The sequence below is a fragment of the Linepithema humile genome, chromosome 6 (genome assembly GCF_040581485.1).
Source record: "Linepithema humile isolate Giens D197 chromosome 6, Lhum_UNIL_v1.0, whole genome shotgun sequence".
NCBI classification, from domain to species: Eukaryota; Metazoa; Arthropoda; class Insecta; order Hymenoptera; family Formicidae; genus Linepithema; species Linepithema humile.
Genome location: NC_090133.1, coordinates 24,871,904 through 24,893,150, shown reverse-complemented (window position 1 = coordinate 24,893,150; position 21,247 = coordinate 24,871,904). Strand labels below are relative to the sequence as shown.

At 38.7% G+C, this 21,247-nt stretch overlaps 1 protein-coding gene across 1 annotated transcript in view; it reads right to left on the bottom strand.

The window, feature by feature from the left end:
- The window catches only part of LOC105677094 (platelet endothelial cell adhesion molecule-like), a 132,173-nt gene that overhangs the window by 49,362 nt on the left and 61,564 nt on the right, over nucleotides 1-21,247 (bottom strand). Inside the window, exons 2-3 of the mRNA XM_012375470.2 lie at nucleotides 9,395-9,603; nucleotides 4,694-4,829 (exon numbers count right to left, since the gene is read on the bottom strand). Of these exons, the coding sequence (XP_012230893.1) occupies nucleotides 4,694-4,829; nucleotides 9,395-9,603 (345 nt within the window). The remainder of the gene's footprint in view (nucleotides 1-4,693; nucleotides 4,830-9,394; nucleotides 9,604-21,247) is intronic.

Below are 21,247 nucleotides of genomic sequence, written 5' to 3'. Positions count from 1 at the left end.
CCTCGCTAAATGTGCGACGCAAATTATTTTTAATTTTGATTTATTGAGTGCAATTGACGTATTCGCGTTGTGGAATGCTGAATGATCGCCAGACTCAGCATTTCTGTTTTCCTATTTTGTGCGAGAGATGCAACAAAGATATGAAACGGGAGGGAGAACAGCATTTCTGATATTCAAGCATTTTTCCAGTACCTTATGTAGAATCGTGCCGTCGCACTTTAAGGCGTTATAGACCGTTCATTGAATCTCCTCGATACGGAGTTGCGAAATAAACTCTTTTCCTTTCGAAGCAAGAGATGATAATACGTATTCCAAGAATAGCTGTCGCGACACGTAGGTTTTGTAATTTCAAAATATGAATTCTATTGAAATAGTTTTCCCTTAAATTCTTAGCACGCTCGCGCGGCTGCAATAAGAAAAAAAAAATACGTCAATTTAATCGCCCAATGTCATCGCATATTGGAATAATAATAATGAAATTGTTTCTCATAAAACATAAAAACATAAAATATATTTTTGAAAAATTAAATAAATTTTAATTGTATATGCATGCATGATACACATATGTGTAAAATATAATAATACTTCCGCACACTAAAAATTTATAAATGTTATTTTGTTTTGTTTTACATTGTAAAAAAGGCTAAAATTATGACTGCAATGTTTATTACGCTATTAGATGTACAAAAGGATAAAATAAATGTGTTATGTACGTATAATAAAATTCACATCATATCGAAAAATAGGGAAAATTTTTCGCTAAACAAAACAGAATATACGCTAACGTAAAAATATGGCAAAATGTAATTTTGAGATTATTAAATACTGTAGCGCGCGATACAAGAAAATATTTCCAATTACTAGGTGCGCAACTAAGTTTCCGGGTTTCACACATGAATGGCGCTAACGATACATGTAGTCGATATACATGTCTAAAGTTGTGTTTTTTTATTAACTTGGACATCTGTCAACAATAACCAGTCATAATACCAACACATATTGCAACGCAAAAATATTTTTTCTAACAATAAAGATGTCGAGTTTTGTGCCAAATAAACAGCATTTGCGGGAAGCTTTGCTTTTCTGCTTCAACTTGAAAGAAAATGCAGCTGAAGCACGCCGTTTGCTTGAGAAAGCCTACGGCGAACATGCACAATCGAAAACTACTTGTGAAGATTGGTTTAAACGCTTTAGAAATGGCGATTTCGACACTGAGGACAAGGAGCGCTCCGGAAGACCAAAAACATTTGAGGACGCCGATCTGCAAGCGTTATTGGATGAAAATGATACGCAAACACAAGACAACAACAACTGATAAATTTGAACCATGCATTGCTCGAAAAACGGCCAGAATGGGACACGAGACACGAACGAGTGATATTGCAGCACGACAACGTTCCGTGCCATCGCACTTCCATCGTCCAGGACACCATCAAAACGCTGAAATGGGATCTGCTACCGCACCCGCTGTATTCACCAGACCTGGCCCCTTCCAATTATCACTTGTTCCGGTCGATGGCACATGGCTTAGCTGGGCTACACTTGGCCAATTTCGAAGAAGTGCAAAACTGATTGGATAAATGGTTTCGATGCAAAGACGCGTCGTTTTATCGTCGCGGTATTCATGTATTGCCAGAGAGATGGCAAAAATGTGTAGCTAGCGAGGGACGATACTTTGAATAAACCGTTTTTTGTATTTCTCTTGAAATTTTCCATTTTGCATTGATAAAAAAAAACCCGGAAACTTAATTGCGCACCTAGTAAATCTTTATGTATGCGATAAATAAAGTCCTGGTTTAAAGCATATTCTTTAATCAATAATTTAATAAAAATAAAAAGGTACATTTCAACAGAAAAATATCTAGCGTCCAACGGTTCTTCAAACCACAATGAAGGTAACCTGTCACCAGTCGCATCAGTTGTCCATACCATCGATTGTATTTTATGACATAAAGTATTCTTTTGCGGTTTTTGACGCGTGTTATTTTTTTAAAAAAGGCAAAAGTTGTTATCGAAGCGTGTCAATTTTCCAAATATTTAAAAAAGAGAAACAAAAATAATTTAAATAAATATCAAATTTTTCCGAATTTCACACATTTCCGAATTTCTTTTGGTAAAAATTTATTAAAGTTCTATAAAACGCGAAGGAAAGATTTACCAACATATATATTTTTATATTTGATTTTCGTTTTTATAATAATGTCTTGATATGCAACAGTGTGTAATGAGCGCCGCAGCGAACGGTGCACGCACAGTACAAAGAATCCAACTAAGATAATACGCTCTGTGCGTTGCGAACTTTATGCGTACAAGTATGCAAACAAGTATGCGTGCAAGCTCTTTAACTATGTTCTGAGAATTTTGATTTGCAAATAGTGCAAATAGTCCTGTAATGCACAACTCGCGCAAACTTAATGCCACATAGCACTGCAAAGTCTTTGATTTCCCGCAGTTTACAGGAAAGGCATTGTAGAAATCTCGAAAGAATCTACTAGACCCGACAATACATTTAGTAACTTGTAGCAAGAAAATTTAAAGAGCTCAACGGACAGATATATGGCGAAATTACTATCTCGCCGTCGGTCGTCTTTGAATAAATCGCGAGTTCTCCATCCAATAGCATAAATGCCAAAGTGGAAACCTCCAGGTGCTCGTAAATCTAATTGGTTATTCTGGACTAGATTCACCCGACCAATAATGTAAATTTAAAAATATATCGTAAAGATAAGAAAACGATTGATCGCCGCAATAAAATAAAAGTGGAAGAGAAGATTTGGAAACAAAGATTGCTTTTCCAAATGTCGTTATAAACAAAAATATCATATTCAAGAACTTCGAGATAGTATTTTGTTTTATATCGTAAATTTAATAAAAAAACATCAGGCATTATCTTATATTAATGAAAAATGTACTGTAGTAAAAGTGATGTTTAATTTATAAGAAATTATTTTAATAAATATTTAACATGTACAATTACATTTTTACTGAATAAATGATTAATAAATATATAATATTTGTAATATTTACATACATGTATGATAAACAATTTGATTAATATTCGTTGTGGAATCCATCAGTTATGCGTATTAAATGAGTGATTTGCAATTCACTTTATCGAATTTGTTTGTGACGCAATTATCTATGGAATGCAAAACGACACACTTTTAATTACACGAATTTAACTTTAAATTTTGCGCGATAAATTATATCCGTTGATGATGCCGGGATGATAAACTAATTTCCGTAATGAACGACGCGCAACTTCTAATTCTGCGCAACGTATATAAATCTCCCACATGGAGTTTTGCCAACTATAGTTTGGCCTCATAGTCTTCAATTCATATTTTTTTAAATATCCCAAATTTACATCATTGTATAAATAAATTTATCGAAATAGTTTAGACAAATACTTGAATACTTTAGATATATTATCATTCATAATTGTACAGAGAGTTATGAGCTCTTGCACAACATCTACGCATGCAAATCAAGATGAGATAGTCAAATATATATCCTGCCGAACGAACATGCGCGACAAGCTGATATCAATTCAACGATGAAGAGGGTGACACACGGATCAGATTCAATAGGCGGATCAAACGCGACAGAGTTAATAACGGTGACGAGAGAACTTTCACCGCCAGCTGTGCATTTTGTCGCGGGAATATGCATAGCTCTTTGAACGCTTTGACTTCTGACATTGCATTCTGCAAATGTGCATTGCAGTTATTCAATTTTTTAAATTTAAGATATTTCGCAAATAAAGCGCAACATGTTAAAAATTATTTTCACAATACTTTTTAAACATTAATTTGATAATTGCACTAGCTTAAACATAAAATGTTTTATTATGAGATAAAGTTTTCCTTTATAGTTAAAAAAGGTTTACAAAAATTGAATATTTCAGTTTGCATTGTCAGAGACAAAAATAAATAATTGGAGCGGTTATTTGTTAAAATGTTTGAATTAAAAATTATAATGTCATAAAAAACGATAGCTTTAGCTCGCGTGCACTGTACTTCTTTTTATGATGAAAAATATGCGCGTGAAACTAGGTCGCAGTCTCTTTTTTAATACAACTCAATAAATGAAACATTTTTATGAGTCAATTGCTCTTAGAAAAAATTCAATGGAAAGTTTAAAAAAATATGATAGCTTTTGTACCAGTTTTAATTATGCATTGGTCAATTTGACAAATTCGTATTCATATAAAAATTAAAACATTATATCAAAGCTTTTACATTTCTTCAGTGGAGATGAGAGATACGACTGCTGATCCAATTTTGCCCAGTTTCAAATATAAGCTTGAAATTCTCCAAAAATGTTAACAAAAAACCCACGAGACAATTATAACTCTAATTTCCCGTCACAAAATCATATCGTGACTGTGAGATTATATAGCAAAAATTAGTTACGTCGTTGGTGTGGTTAAAAAATTGTTTTCTTTTCGCACAGCCATTAAAGCTGAAAAATATATTGCGCGAGTATTAAAATCGTTATAATTAATTTCTCGTGTACTCGAATTATGTACCAAATTTAATATAATAAAAAAAAAACCCTCTGGATTTTCAGAGCGCATGGCTAATTCGCTCATGCGTAAAGTCATAGCCTTGGGTAACGAGAAAGTGGCAGTCTGCCTTGTGCAAGTGCGGAGTTTCGTGACACCGAGTAATACCATGGAGCATGTACTTACACACTACGGTGAGATTCTTCGAGACGGAGGCCGTGGAGAAGGTCGGCGCGTCTGCCGTAACTTCGCAGCTGAATGTACCCGAGAGGCCGAAGTCGACGTTGCGGAGCGTTACCTGGCTCTTGTTCGAGTTGGCGGGCTGAAACACACATTCGCATAGATGTACAGAGCGAATGGATGTACCTGCGCGTATCACGCGCGGCGGCCTAGGTTATTACATCGGCGGCAAAGTCGTAATGTCATTTGCATGCGTAATGTGATTTGACGTAACGTTATTTGCTGAAAGATGTTACGTGTCGGCGAGATTAGATATTCGCTGCCTCGCGACGATGTAGTTGCGTCGGTATAATGGATAAGTATTATTAATTACTAATTGTTAAAAATGAACTCGATGTAAAGGTGCAAAGTGGGTGATTGTTTTAGCAGTTCATATTTCTTACGACAATTAATCATTTGTAATTACATGGAAAGCATATTTTAGGATCACTGATGAAGATTATCTTCTTTTATTTTCTTACATTTTTTTATGATGCCAGAAAAAAATTTAAAGAAACGCAGCATTCCGCGTTTTATTAAATATTCCACGAATATTCTAGCTTTCGTCGCGTCGAAGGATGAGCTGGTCCACTTGAGGAAAGTCACCTTATCAGAAATTATCCGACACTCGACTAAAGTGGCCCGAGAAGCCAAGCTGGTAACGGAAGTAGAGACGAAGCAGCAACAAGCGCGCGCGAGAGGTCGGGCGGAGGAAGGTTTAATCGGAACAGGCAAAACGAAGCATGCATAATTAGCGGGGTTTAAATAATGAAAGAGGAAGAAGCACACAAGTGAGCGGGGACGCGCCGAAGACTGGGGCGAGAAAAAGGAAGGGTGAACTGCAAGCTCTTTGACGAGCGAAGAAGGAGCTTGAAAGGCAAGTGAACTCTTTCCTCGTTGATTTATGTGGGCACCCTTGCGCGCGCGCGCGCTCACAAGGAGTTCCTCTACAGACACGGGAACAAAAGCCCCGGCACGCCGCACGGGAGGAATAAATATGAGACCATAGCACTCTCGGTCTCGGTGCTATCTAGGGAACGATCTCCGGTGTGTAACGTGTTGTCGTTCTCCCCGACTGGCGATGACATTGATACCCTCGTGCGAGACACTCAATATTTTTGGGATATGAATCGATCATTCACAGACTACTAATATCCGGCGCAACAATCTCACGCGAGATATCAATTCTGTCAGACGAAGTATCAATCTGGTGCATGAAAAATTAATGAAGCTGTTGAGTATCGAACGGAATCGTATACTTGAGAACAATATAGAAAAGATCGGCAAATAATTATTTATTAAAAAATCGTTATTATATTCTTTTCCTGTCTGTAAATTAATATAGATCTATTTTGTTAAATTATAAATTAAAACAGTTATTTTCTGCTAGTGATAATTTACTGATCACAGTTCCTTTATAATAATTCTTTTTCATTAATTTCAACACACACACACACACACACACACACACACACACACACACACACACACACACACACACACACACACACACACACACACACACACAATATCATCTTTAGTATGAAATTATTATTTTTAACTTCTTCCACGTTAGAAAACTTGATTACGCGCCCGTTGCAATAAATTTACGTTCTTTTATAGATCGTTACTTGTCCAATACTTGTCGGAATTGTAGAACGGTCACGCGGTGTCAATATGCTGGAAGCGCGATATCTATACTTCTCGAACGAGCATCTGTAGGTACTTGGTTTGCTCGAGAATTGCAAGTAGATATTGGAAACGAAGGCCATCACGACTTCGGGCACGCCATTGTAGAATAATAGGTCGGTACTCACAGTGCCGTCCGTCGAACTTTTTGTTTGCTAACCCAACTGCACGTTGTCTCTAACATCACAATCATTTCACATAGTTACCACTCGGTTCCGCCCTTTTCAGTGTGAATGTAATTGCGAGAATCGCCAAACACGATTTGCAACGAAAGTATCCGGTTTCAACGGGCGCACGTGCAAAAAGTACGTTAAATATGCTGAGATGTACAGTATCGAGCTTGATATTTCATCGCGAACGAGCTTTTGACACACTGCATAATATTCTGCGTTACAGCATTGCGCCTGAGCGACGCTTTGTTGACTCGTGCAAACGTTTCGCGATTCTCCGCAAACGCTCAGTCGAATTGGTTAACACAATGTTTAGCACTTTCGGTATACTCAGAATTTCCACGTACGGAATCCCGATAACAACAGCAGCCTTTACGTGCGCGTAGAATGAAATTTATTATAAGAGAAGTTTTCATTTTCATATGTAACCGCACGGCGCACAACATGATAACACAATAATATAAGTTTACAATCGCACGAACAATCAAATATTGCGACAAACAACAAAGTAAATTTTATTTTTTTCCAAACCTCCGAGCTTGCTATGCGCGTGTTAACTATTCATTCTCAATAAAGGTCTATTAAAAATAAAACATATCTGGTATTGCGGTTGTATTGCAATATTAACAATTCGAGCAAACAAGATACATCTCAAAATCGTGCAAACCACATTTCCGATGGAGATCCGGCCAGGAATATACCTCTACGTATAGTAAATCAAATATCACTCTGGGAAAAAAAAAGCGACCAAGTAACAAAACAATTTTTCCCCGTTGTCTCTCCCGGGAGGAGGGACATTGTCCGGGTGTCGCTCGGTTGAACGTATTTTTCGAAATCGAAGCTTTTATACCCCTCACGGTGCGGTGCATTACTTCCCGTTCGTCACCGGGAGAACGGCCGCCGCGCGAGCCGTGTTCCGAAACGATAAACGTAAACGGGAACGCGCGGCGCGTTGTCACGGTTTGTCAGGTCGTTCATTCGGCTGTACCGAAACACAACGGGACCGTGGGGCTTGTTTTTGGCGCAGCGCGCGCGTGCAGGCGGTGGCGTCGCGACGCGACGCGACGCGGCCGTTCGATTGGCGGCCGCGACATCACCCCGAAAACTACCGTGCCCAACGCGCGTAACAGCCTACGGAAATGTTCGAGCGATGATAAAAGCGCCGGAGCGCTGACTGTTTTACGACGATTACAGCGGTCAAGGGTGCTGTTAACGAGGCACCGTCCGGCGCTGCGGTTACAGTGATACGATAAAACCTGATATTTCGTTGTTTCCTAAATCCTGTCGATTCGCGCGGCTCCGTCGAAAAAATAGCTGTGCTTTTACAACCATTGTTTTGCATCGGGGTGTCCCAATTGCTACAGCTGGTGCTGCATTGTGTGTTCCAACCGTTGAGATTTAAAAAAAAATTTTTTTTAAAGATGCGCACACCCGAAACATATTTTAAAGGAATAGTTTGGCTGTGCCAAAAAAAAATTGTGAAAAAATGAAACTAAAGATTTATCAATGCAAACGGCAACAGTAACGATAAATATATTGGAGATTCCACACACTTTTTCGCAAAATCTAAGCTACGTTTGTTTTGAAATTAATGTTATCCAAGAGAAGAAAATGCACTCGATCATTTATATTTCATTTTTTGATCATGCAACAACTAATTTAAAAAGTCTAATTTAATTTAATATTACAACTAAAGGTTTCTTCAATGTATAGAAAACTAAGCATGAATACTCCACTCAAGTATTAATACATTTATATACAAGGTGCCTGGGAGAGATTACGAAATCTCTTGTGAGCGAGTAGAGCGCAATAAGCTGAATAAGAAAGTTCTTTATTATTTTGCAATAATTATTAAGATAATAATTAAAAAGAAGTAGCAAATAAGCGCGCGTTTCGCGCGGCTAAATCGTAAGGTGTACACTCTAAGCGTGACAGCGGCGAGTGTCGCGCGGCAACGAAAAGTTTAATCACTCGGCGAGGACATAAGTAACACGTGAGCAGTGAGTGGGCAGAAGCTTTACTTTTCGTTGCCGTGCAACACTCACTGCTGGCATGCTTAAAACATACATTTCACAGTTTTGCCGCGCGCATCGCGCGCTTATTTGCCAATCCTTTTTAATTATTATCTCGAACATTATTGCAAAAAATGCAAAATGATAAAGGACTTTCTTGTTCAGTTTATTGCGCTCTACTCACTTACGACAGATTTCATAATACACAATCTATATATTAGGTACCGCGGAAAGTTCGTGTCGTTTTTTCCGATGAACGACATCTCTTAGAAAAACGACACGAACTTTCCGCGGTACCTAATATTTATATTAAGTGCCTACCCCGGTACCACTTGAGGGAATAGAGTGGCGCCGCCTCAAGATCAGACACTCTATATATTTATATTAAGTACTATTACGGATATTATCGTTATTTTGATTAAATTCTTTTATTTTACCATATTTCCTGTGTAAAATTATTACTTTGATCCACTTTTGATTTTCGGTAATTGTACACCAATATATTATTATCTGTACAGAAATAATTCGTCCTATATTTTATTAACGTTATTTAAATGCCAAATATTTCCCTTTTGGAATTCACGAGCGCATTGACTTTATCGAAATTTTCGCATTAATTTCGTTCATAACCTCAACTGAAAAATTTTTATCTTTAATAAAGAAATAATACAAAGCCGTTATCAATTACAATGCCGAAATTGCACGCAGAAGAGACATTCAATCCGGACAAAAGTAAAAAATTCCCGGACAACGCGATATTGGTACAAGACAAGCGGCAAGAAGTAAAAACGACTTACGTCGACGTAAATCCCGGAGATGTTGAAGATCTTGGTGGTCGGGTCTTCGGTGGGCGAGAATCGGTAGAATTCGTGCCTGCCCCGGTACCACTTGAGGGAATAGAGTGGCGCCGCCTCAAGATCATAATTACACCGCAGAATCGCCTCCTGACCACGTTGCACCACGTCCGGAACTACTTCCAGGCTGACTTCCCGCAGGCAACTCGCACCTTTCAGGAAAATGAGAACAGGAATGAAGCATTAAGTCTGGTGCGCATCATTAGTCCGCTTTTACTCGTCGCGCGAGAGGTTGCACAGCACGCGTCAGCGAGAAATTGCAATTCCGCCGAATGACAATTTCCCTCATCCCCCTCCCCGGGCCGCCGCCTCTCCCGCAACTGCATGCAACCGCAAACACACGCACGCGCGAGCTCTCACGTTTACGCGGGTGCGCACACATCTACGTACACATACGTATATTAAACCACCCCGTTTCGTGCCGCCCCATTTTCGCGTAACCTATATGAGGTGCTCCGCAAACTAACCCTCGCGCTCGAACAAGCGCGGTGTTTTTTTGCTGAAACTCCGTTATACGAGGATTATCGATGATTTCGACCTATTAAACTGGAAAGAGCCGAGCGCCGAGGGCATTCGTATTAAAACGGAGAGGGGGGGGGGGGGGGGAGGGAGAGAGCTGTGACTTCTTGGTGTGCAGGATGAAGTTCTTATTACGTAGTATTCCGGACTGTACGGAACTGGGTAGGGTGGACGAATCGTGAATGGGAACAAAACTCCGCGGGGTTGCTTCCCTTTTCAGAATCATCAGCAACATATTGCCATGCCGACAATATTTTAGGAAATATAACACTTTATTCTACTACATTTTCACACCGCACGCAATTTGTGTTTACAAATGGATGCGCCATTTAAATATTTCGTCACATGTATTTCCCTTACTCTTACGTGCTAACGGCTTGTTCATAAATAATGTGTGTCGTGTATTAAATACTAACTCTTACGAAAGCAAAATGTGACGCTTCCCAACATGTGATTACAGTTTCACGTGATTCGAAAAATTCAACATCTGCCTTTAAAGTAAAAATGTTAATTATTTTCAAATTTAAAAAAATTCAAACCATATATTACAGTTATGATATATTTTATAAAGTTTTGTACCTTTATTATCCTACGCAAATTTAATACCGCACACCCAGCTTATAAAAAACTCACGTTACGCTGAGCAAGCAAGTACGTAAATAAATAAATAACCTGTTTTATTTGAGCGACTTACATGCGGAATGAGTTTGCTCGAGTAGGAAGAACTGACCGTGTTTAATATAGCGCACATGTTACACAAAGTCCTCAGAAATGAGAAAGAAACAGACGGCGTCACGAAATCGTGCCATATACGAAAAGCCAGAATGTTCACAAATATAAGAAAAAAAGTATTAACAGTAAACAAAGCTGCGTCTAATGTAAAACGTGTTTTAGTAATCTGTCTTAAAAGAACGAAATGTGCTACACGAAAAACGCACGGATTAGTTAAAAAAATTTTCAAGGCACTGAAATTTCACAATACATTTAATATACACATTAACAACCAAGTAAGTTATTTTTAATTTTACAAATCATATTTAGCGCAAACTGCAAACAACTGCGATTTTATTATACAAATTATGCAAATTGCTGGAATATCGAAGCGAGTGTTCCCGTCAATCGGATACTTAAAAGAACTTGTAACAAAACTCAAATCGCCTCGTAAACAATTTAACGGTGTCGCGTCTCGAAACATTTCTCATTCTGCCTGAGGAGAGTGTCAGCTAAATCCTCTGATGGCAAAAAGATGCGAATTTCCACGTTTACTAGAAATAACTCGGGAAGTTGAGAAAGCTTTTTCCTGCTTAATTTTCGTTTGAAAGGCATCCTGAAAAATGTAGACCGACATGACGCCGGTTCTAAGTTTCCGGGGACTTCTTTTAAGGGACGCAATACTAGCGACTCTCGTTTCCCCTTGCGTTAATTCTTCGCTGTGCTGCCCGACGTACCTACATTTAACTCTCGAGATCCCAGCTAGTTTTTATGCCGCTCCTTACAACTAATTATTCGTAAAGAAAGCTAATTTAACGAAACACTTAACGTTTCAGCAATCTCCTTTGAAAGAAGGAAATGCGCCACGCAACACGAAATTGCCTCGCTCGTCGACGTCAATTGGAACGATGGATTTTTATACTTTCATAAAGGCGCTCGTTGCTGTAAGCGGTGGAAGCCAATATGATGGCAGCAGTATATTTTATGAAACCAGTGAATAAGGTCAAACCATTCTGTATCGTCTGCGTAAATATATACATATAACAGAACATTTATTATTATTAATTTTTATATTATACATAAGGAAAACAATAATGAAAAGGAAAGAAGTTTAACGAGCTTGTAATAAATAAATTGTATGAAAAAATACCTCAATTAAATATGAATGCATCGCGAAATTGTCGAGTAATTCCGTTTTCACGAAGCAATTAAATATACAGAGCTATTCTTTACGTATTTATTATGTTGTAAAACTAAAGAAAATTCCTCATAGTGTCATAGTTGCGATACCCGAATAGTAAATCTATAATTATTTCCTCCTCATAATTAACAAGTGGATTTTCTTTCTGATGAAAAGTGGTTGCGTTCGTTCTTTTCGCCCGCCGCTATCGTCTCGTCGCCTCCCCGCCACCCTCAACTTTGAAATTTATAACAAAGTTTTAACAACTCGTCTTCCCTATGTTGCGAGTAAAGGAAGTCAGGGATCCATCGCATCGAAAGCAGCGTAACGAAGAGAAATGTGAATTTGAATACTCTTAGCCTTTAACGTCAGAACTCCCGAGTAAATTGCGATAATTTGACCGACCGCGTAAAGATTAATCTTAATATTTCGGTGAGAATATCTAAATGATAATAAAATTAGATATCGTTCTAATTCTCAGTAACATAATTTCAAGATACTAGAGCAATTAATTATATACAAAAACATTGTTGTTATAACAAAATGTTTTCTCGACAGTTAATTTAACGTTTCTGAGAACCGGTTGAATCGCGCTAAACTTTAAGTTTATGCATATCTATCTATATTATGCACCTCTTGTTCTATCATCTATCATCTCAAGTGAATCACGTTCGGATTTCAGTTATTGCAGATTTATGTTCGTTGAAAGTGTCAGTAGAATACACGATACCAGACAAGGAACGTAAATCGTAAATCTCTCAACGCCTAATTATAATAAATCACCAGCGATGAATAACTCTGTCGGTATTTAATTGCGTACGTACGTAAAAATATATTTATATTGGCTATACGCTTGGCTGAATCGTTATTAATTCTGAAAAAAATATCGGTTATGATTAGTCAGTACTCTGACCAAAACCCATTTTACAAACGGTTTAAAAAATTGCCCTGATCGCAAACGTTGATCAAAATATTGGGTGAGTTTACAACACGCCGCCCATACTGATCTCATATTTAAAAAATAACATTGGTTTTTCCGGCCGCTGCAAACAGATTTGATTGCAATAAAATTACGTCGATTTAACTGAACGGAAAGATTATCCTGGAAATACCGTTCGAAAGTAAAACCCTGCCACGATATTCCGCGCGGAAGTATTAAACGGTGCAATCGACACGAATAAAACCAGTTTCGTTAAATATGATCGACGCGATTTACGAAAGTGGGCTACACCGTTCCGACAGCTTCCGCGCTGAGTTTCGTGATATCTATGCGGCCTGAGTGCACCAGCCGTTCGGTGTAATTCCAGTGCGATTCTAGCACTTCCGTCGCGGGCAAATCTACACCCGCGAAGCGAAACGCGCCCCAGGCAAATTAAGCCGCACTCGTAACTGCGAACGACTACAATCAGAATTGCAAAGTCCCGTGTACGCTCTTTTCCCCCGCGTCTCTTTTTCTTCGCCACGCCAGACGGCCGACCTGAGAGCATGAGGCGCTTTGTGCTTTGTTTCACGCGTGAGACGCACCTCGCCGTAAGCAACGCACACACAGCACAGAGATCAAGAGACATGCGAGATAGAGAGAGACATACGATCAGTAAATTGCATGCGATTCACCGATGCATCTGTCAAGCCAATTCTGATTTATTTTTATAACGCAACAACGTCAATCGCAAAAATATTAACAAAAACAAATTAGTAAAGGATCGGAAGCAAAATAACGGCACGCAATAGACGGATGAAACAAAAATATCAATTTTGTTTTCTTGTGAAATGTGTAAGCATTTTTTATCGCTATGTGAACGTGTAAAGTACGGTCGAATATCTGCAATCTCATAGAAATACAAACGGACATATTTCACTTCAGTCACAGTGCGTGCAAGTTGGTCGTTTCTTTACAGTCTTTCATAGAGTAATGTAGATAAACGAGGAATACTGCCAAGTTTAGAAAGAGAGAGACGACCGTTGCTCCCCTCACTTTCCTCTCCCACTTTTCACATGCTTCAGCGTTCAACAATGCTGAAGCATGCGGCATGTATTTTGTTGCCGGTTTTCCTGCATGCTGTCCTTGCAAATTGCAATGCATGCTTGCTCGCATTCTGCGTTTATAAGATACCGAGTTTCGCTATTACATGTGGCAAGCATGATTGCGATATGTTCTTAATTGTTCTAAACAATCGCCTGAAATTTGTCACGTAAACTAAGCCCTTCGTCCATGCGCTATGTTATTAAGAGATATTCCTAAATGATTAAATATCGATTAATCCTTACGTTGGGGGGATTAAAAGTAACATTAAAGTTACTTATTAGATGACACGTCGCGTAAACAACCTGCGCGAAAATAAAGTTTTAATTTAAGTCCGGTGTTCACTTGGTGTAAATGCTAACGAATGTTTCTTCCTCACGCGAAAGACTCGCTTGGGACAGATATACTGCAGAATGCGTCCCCGCTACCATCAAAAGTCCCTCGTCGAATATGCCACTGTATCTAGCCGGGCTTATTGCTATTGCATAGCATAGAGATCGAGGGAGGAGGAGAAGGAGGAGGAGTAAAACTTTCGACTTTAGGGAATAGTGGAACTGTTTGATGAGTTACGGCGAATCGAACGGAAATAACAAACAGGTTTAGCATTGAAAACGTCGGAATGTATTTTTGTTCGATATACGTTATGTACATCTTACAGTATGTACATAGATACGTATGTGCACATATGTGTGCTGCAAGCAAGTCGATGAATTTTTCGAAGCTATTACGTGAAGTTTGATAATTCGATTAAAGCGATGAGCGATATATATGGGAAATTCGTAATTTTTCGCCAGCGCCCACGTTCGCGAATGTGTTAGCGATAACGTTCATCGATCCTTCAGAAAAAAGATATGAGGTATTATATCTTAAAATTTAGAAATAAGAATCTCTAGATAATATTCTTATATTCAAAAATAAAAAAGAAATATGCTACATACAATTTCGTTAAAATTTTCATTTTTTAAGGAATATATAAATTATTGAAACGTTTTTATCATTTATCATTATATATAATATTGAAAGCAATATTGCCACCACATTTTCATAATTTCTCATTTTATATTTCTCTAATTAATAGACAGTTCCACTGTTACAAATGTCCGAATAAATCTCAGTCTATAAGAATCATATCAACGAAAAATTCAGCTAATATCGTTTCGACATTATGTGCGATAAAGCTTAGAACTCTCCGATAATGATATGGAATGCCTCCAGTTTTTCGGAATAATGCGAATCTGACTTTCGGCGACTGGTGGCCGTTTGTTAAAAACGCTGACAGGCGGCGGATCACAATGAAGCACGAAGAAATTCGAGAATAGGGAGCCGCACTCGCTAGAAAAGCGAAGATTGGTGGAGGCTGGAGCGGAACTGTCGACAATCTGAAAAGTTATTACTGCATGGGACAAATTGCACTTCAGCGCAAACAAAAATAAGAAGATATTGAATCAGATGAATGAAAATGGAACTTTATGTCTACATAATGATGAAAGATGCGCGCCAACTTAATTGTTACTTATAATGATATAAATAGGGATTACATTAAACTAGTCCCAGGCGAGAGCGACATTTTATTCATGAATGCGCGTCGCTTCGCTTCAATTATGAGAGTTTGTAATTATCTAAAGTAGTCTCACATCAGCCAATTACTCATATATGCGTGTACTAAGTACAATTTTGATTAGCTAAATGAACCCTTTTACACGACCCTGTCATTTTGCATGCGTGTAGTTACTCTTTATGTTTTTTCAAGCAATGCGCAAACGTAATTAAGAAATATATACTTATTATATTTAATATTAAAAAATAAAAATATTTTTAATATATAATAAAAATATGTAATATACAATTCACATTACGTTATGCAAAAAGAATCTTTAAAAAAATAATATTCTTTGAAATTTTAAATATGAATATATGCAATCTGAATTGATCAATATGCGTTATTAGGCGTAATGAATGTTGCATTTACAATATTTATTGCACTTAATTGTATTGAATTTTACACAAATTGATAGACACGCGGAATAAGCATATGATTTCACAGTTCAATACACGACAATCAAGAATATTTGTGAATTCAGATGGAAACGTTGATGCAAAATTCACGAAAAATCAGTCATTTATTTTGATATATTCTATCACTTCATCTGATTTATGCTCTCGATATCGCGCTTGAAATGAATGCTAATGATCACGCATGGGCAAATGTAATCGTACTTGCGTCCGATGAATAAATGTATGAGTATATAATATGAGAAGAAGACTATGCGATACGCAATCCCTTTTAAAATCTGGTTGACATCAGAGTTGAAAGCAGAACATGTTAAAAAATGGGGTCAAAAAGAAAGAGAGAGAAGAGGAGGCCTCACAGAGACAGATGGAGCGTGAACTGTATCGAGTACATGTGCACATATCGTGGCGCGAAAGCACACAACAGTGCAGCCAAATGAAAATGTAGCGGCGGCTGGCTGCGCCGCCAGTCGGATGTCAAATCCCGAGAAAATATCGTAATTGCGTGAAAGCAGGAAAACGTATAACTTCATCATTGAGCTCGAATAAAGCGCAACGCTTCGCGATCCGCCGTGCGCAACAACGGGAAAACGAGAAAAAATACGAGAAGCTACCGAATAGAATTATGGTTTTACCGCTCGGGAGACGAAACAAAAATCCTTGGGGACGACGAGCAAGACCGGAGGAATGACACGATGTAGCCGTAAAACGTAAGTACGCGATTTTCGTGTGCCCGCGCACGGCGAAGTCGCAGCCAGTCGTATAGCCAGATATTTTTACAGCTTGGCTCACAGCGAACATCGAGCGGAAATAAAATGCTTAATTATAAGTGTAAAAGCTGAGTTGATGGTTACGACTAACTGGCGAATCACGATACCGGTGGCTATCACAATGCGGCAGAGTTCTTAAAAGAATGCTTAAAGTATTACACGTTATGGTTTATTGCGTACCGACATTAAACAGTCTCTAAATCAACATTGAGAAACAATCGCTACTTGGTGCAGTTTTCTTTCCAGCGGACTAAAAATAATCCATGACTTTTTTATGTCACAGTTTACTTTTTTATTTTACGAAAATTAAAAAAGACGATATAAACGTAAGCAAAAAAGACTGACGTATGCAATACTATTTTTTCAGTCGAAATGTTGAACTGGTTTGCCGGTAGCAATATTTGCACGTAACAGACCACTCCACATGCGACAGACTGATAACGAGATAGTGTGCAAGTGGGAATTTGATATTCAATCAATGTGTACAGTTCGCCAATCTGTCAACTGTAGGTTTCATCGACGACAGAGCAACATACTGCAAAAATAAATAAACTAGTTGCTTTAAAAAAAAAAGGTTAATAAATTTCTGTTAAAATTTTCATGTAGCGAAATACGAAAATTCGAAATATATCATCAAATTTTTTATTCAAAAAACTCGTTTTCGATTAATAAATCAAATAGTTAGATTTGCAAATTAACTACATTCTCTCTATTCTCGTTCTTTCTAAAAATATCTATGTTACAGCTAGAAAATGTTACTGCTGTCTAGAAAAGAGCAAACAACGCTAACGTTGCGCGCATATCCCGAAGGTAATTAACCGCAGCTATCGGCGTAGCCAGAAAATAGTCATGTAAATCAGAGAGAGAGAGAGAGAGGTAACAATTTATCTTGCATTTCTCGTATAAACATATTCCCGAATAACATGCGCAGTCGGGATATTCAAATATTGGAATATGAACGCATCGATTCATGCAAAACGAAAGGGGCGCGCTGCAAAATCGCAGTTCCGCCACATGATTGAACGGGCGATCTCGATAAGACCGCGGACACTGAATTAAACACGCCGCCGGTAATTCAGCGTGAATTCGCCGAATACAAAAACGCAAACGGGCGGCGCAGAGAAGGCACACATTTCACTGTTCCTTTCGCTTGCACCGTAATTTGCCGCGGCGGCTGTTTAGCAAATGAGGTTTAATGAGTACCGCCGTTGCGTAGACGTACGAGAAAAATGCGTATGCCCCCCTTTCGTCTCGCTCATCTTTCAGCATGATATCGTGGCGCCGTGTACGGACCATTTTTCCGCTGTATAAACGCACACACGCGGGCTACTGTTCGCCGTAAAACAGGCCGAACGAGCGTCGACCCTTCGACCGACCGATCCAACGATACCACGAAGAATTCTCCCTCGTCTACGAGCTATTAATGCGAAGCATCACGATGCTGGCTATTAGCCGGTGATGTATCGACGCGGCTACTCAATAAAGAGTGCGGGTGAGCTGCTATGAAAAATCATGCGGACGTCGCCGAAGGAACGTTGCTTGCCGGAAATCGCTCGATCAGCGACGCTGCAACCAAGAAAAACGCTCGAAAAACAACTACGCGCCATAACTGTGTTCTAAATCCGATTGAAGTGCACACGACACGCCGGCTTTGTAGTTTCTTGTGTATTTCAGTTTACTTGAGCATACATAATGTACACAAGGAAGATAGAAACGCCCCTGGCTATACGTCGCTTCATTCCTGTACTCGCTGGCGCGCGAGTCTCATTACAGAGCGACAACCGAGTGCGAGACCATTGCTCGATGTGTGTCATCCGAACACATGAAACGAAATCTCGATTCGATTTCACTCGGTTCTGTGTAACCGGAAAGCGGTTGTCATTCCCTGCAAAGCCCAAAGAATCTGGTTGCAAAGAGCTCTCGGATTTGTTGGACATTATTATCTATGCTACGTATGCGAGATTTACGCTACTAAAGAGTACAATATGGGATTGGTGAAGCGTGCTGCATTCGCTGAACATTGAGCTCTACGAGTGCTGTATCAATGCTACGCGAATAAAACGATCACATTTCCACCGATTTATCTGGTAAATCTAATAACTCTGAAAGATTCTTTATGCATGATGATTACAAGTAAACGGAATTTTAGTTCAGCAAGCGGTGGTTATCTTATAAATCGATGTTAAATGCTCATTCATATTACATATACAGCCGACATTTTTCTTGTCGAAGGACAGCAAAATAGAAAGCGAGCAAAAATAAGATGGGAACATTTTCCGTATAAAGTAACTATTCATCATACGAGAAAGGGAATATTATTAGATTGGTAGAAGAAATTGAGTTATTGTACGGAAAGCGCGGAATGACGAGACTTTGATCGATGAGTAATATTGCGATTCACAAAAGACGAATTCCATGATCATAAATTATAACTCGCTTTTTGTTATTTCGGACACCATTCTCAGCGTCCATGAAAACGTAGCGTTTCTGTATCATCATCGAAAAAAAAAATAAAAAAAATTACAAAGTACAATTGCATCAGAACTAGTCTCTATAATGTATTACATCTGTTGAAACAAATCAATTAACGACAAAAATCTTTACTTCGATCCTTTTAATTACTAGAAATTTGCAAAGTACTAAATATGAAGATCAGTTAATATTCTAAGAGCTATATATGAGAATCTGTCAATGTGTGTAGTAGAACTTATCAGTACCTTAAACAAACATTTGGTTATTACGAGATATGTATTCCCTTTCATAATGCACCCCGAAGCAGTGCAGCAATATAACCGTTACAGGAGTTACATATAACAGAAGACCAGCCAACATTATAGATTGAAATTTGAGTTGTAGCAATAGCTATATAATAATTTATGCCTGGCATTGATAGAGATAGAGATATAGAGACATGGAAAGATTATTCATATTAAATTATGCATTGTTTCGTCGCTTTATGATTTAAGCATTCGCGATTCAGTAGAAATGGTGAATTCAGTGCTGCATCAATAACGATTGCTTATTAATTATAGGTAATTATAATTAATAATACTTATTCGATTTTATTAACCACAGAGAGAAATCTGATACTTTCGAGTTCATTAATAATTCGATTTTAATGAGCAATCACATTATAAAATATTATTAAATTATCAGCATCATTTTTAATACAATTATTGTCTAGGCACACATCCCACCGTTTAATCATTTTTAAATAATTTAAAAAGCAAGTATGAATTAAATAATCTAATATCATGTGTGAAATATATTTGAGAGAAAAATTGCTTCAATTTTTTTCAATTTAAATTTCACTCCCTTGCTTACAATTAATGAAGCAATATTACATTAATCATATAATATACAAAAATATTTGATATATCGTCGTGTCACACAATATATCGTAGAATAATAAAAACAAAACTTTCGAAGATCGATTGTCATCATAAAAGCATTTCGCGATCGGAAATGTAAAAAGCACGAACTTGGGAGTCGCAGAAATTCCGTATTACCTTTTAATGCCTTTATGATTCCGCGTTGCGATACGGCGCGGTGGAGGAAACGAATCCCCGCCGCTATACTCAAGTTCGCGATTACAATTCCGGGGCGAAACGGAGGGTGGAACGAACGAATGCCCTCCCTCTCCCTCCCCCGGTTTTCGCGACTTCGTTCTGCCGGTGCCCGCTTTTAAACTACTGCGAAACTATTGTGTTTTCTTATGACCGGCCGACTGGATGCAGTCGCCTCGGCGCGCTTTTGCTCGCCTTTCTTCTGCATCCGGGATATCTCCCGTATACACGGGACGTGAGCGTGTGTATGTATTGGCTGTGGATAGTGTACATCTAGCCGAAATGCAAGTCGGAATTCGCCCCGATACGAAGCCAGGCCCTTGGCATCATTGGGCGCGCGCGTTCTCCCGGTGCACCGTCGGCCCCGCATTTTTCACCGTTTTTCTGACTCCGACCTCCGCCGTTTGTCCTCTTAATTGAGTTTTTTTCCATCCGCATCGAGACGCCAGCCGCGCGCAACGGCTACGTGCAGAAATCGAGCGTCGGATACGACGTGGCGGAACGGCGGCCGCGCCACGAAGAAAAGAGCTGGTAGTAAATTATCGCGCTCCTAATCTCAAGTATATTCCGCTGTACCAGCTTATCCAGCCGCGTGATGTAACGTTCTTCAGCTTCGTCGGTTAACAAACGGTTCACCCTGTACAGGGTGTGCGTTGTTTGCGCGAATGTGTCCGTGTAATGCACGGAGCGCCATTGCGAGCATTCGGACATTTTTATCGGCGTACCATATATACTACAACTAGCACTCGGAATTTCTCGCTGCACTTCCGATTTCGAGAGATCCTGCATTGTTTCCTTTTTGCTTTATTTTCTCGCCGCCCCAAATGGCCGGCTGCGTCCGAATTTTCTCGCGAAATCTATGGCAATTTCCACATAGCTAAGTGAAGATTGACCCTCCGATATGCAGCGCAGATATATCGCTCATAAGTCGAAAAATTCCGTAAATTATAATATTTTTAATCGGTTAAAAATTCATAAATAAAACCGAAAAAATTGCAAAATTATATATAAAAATAT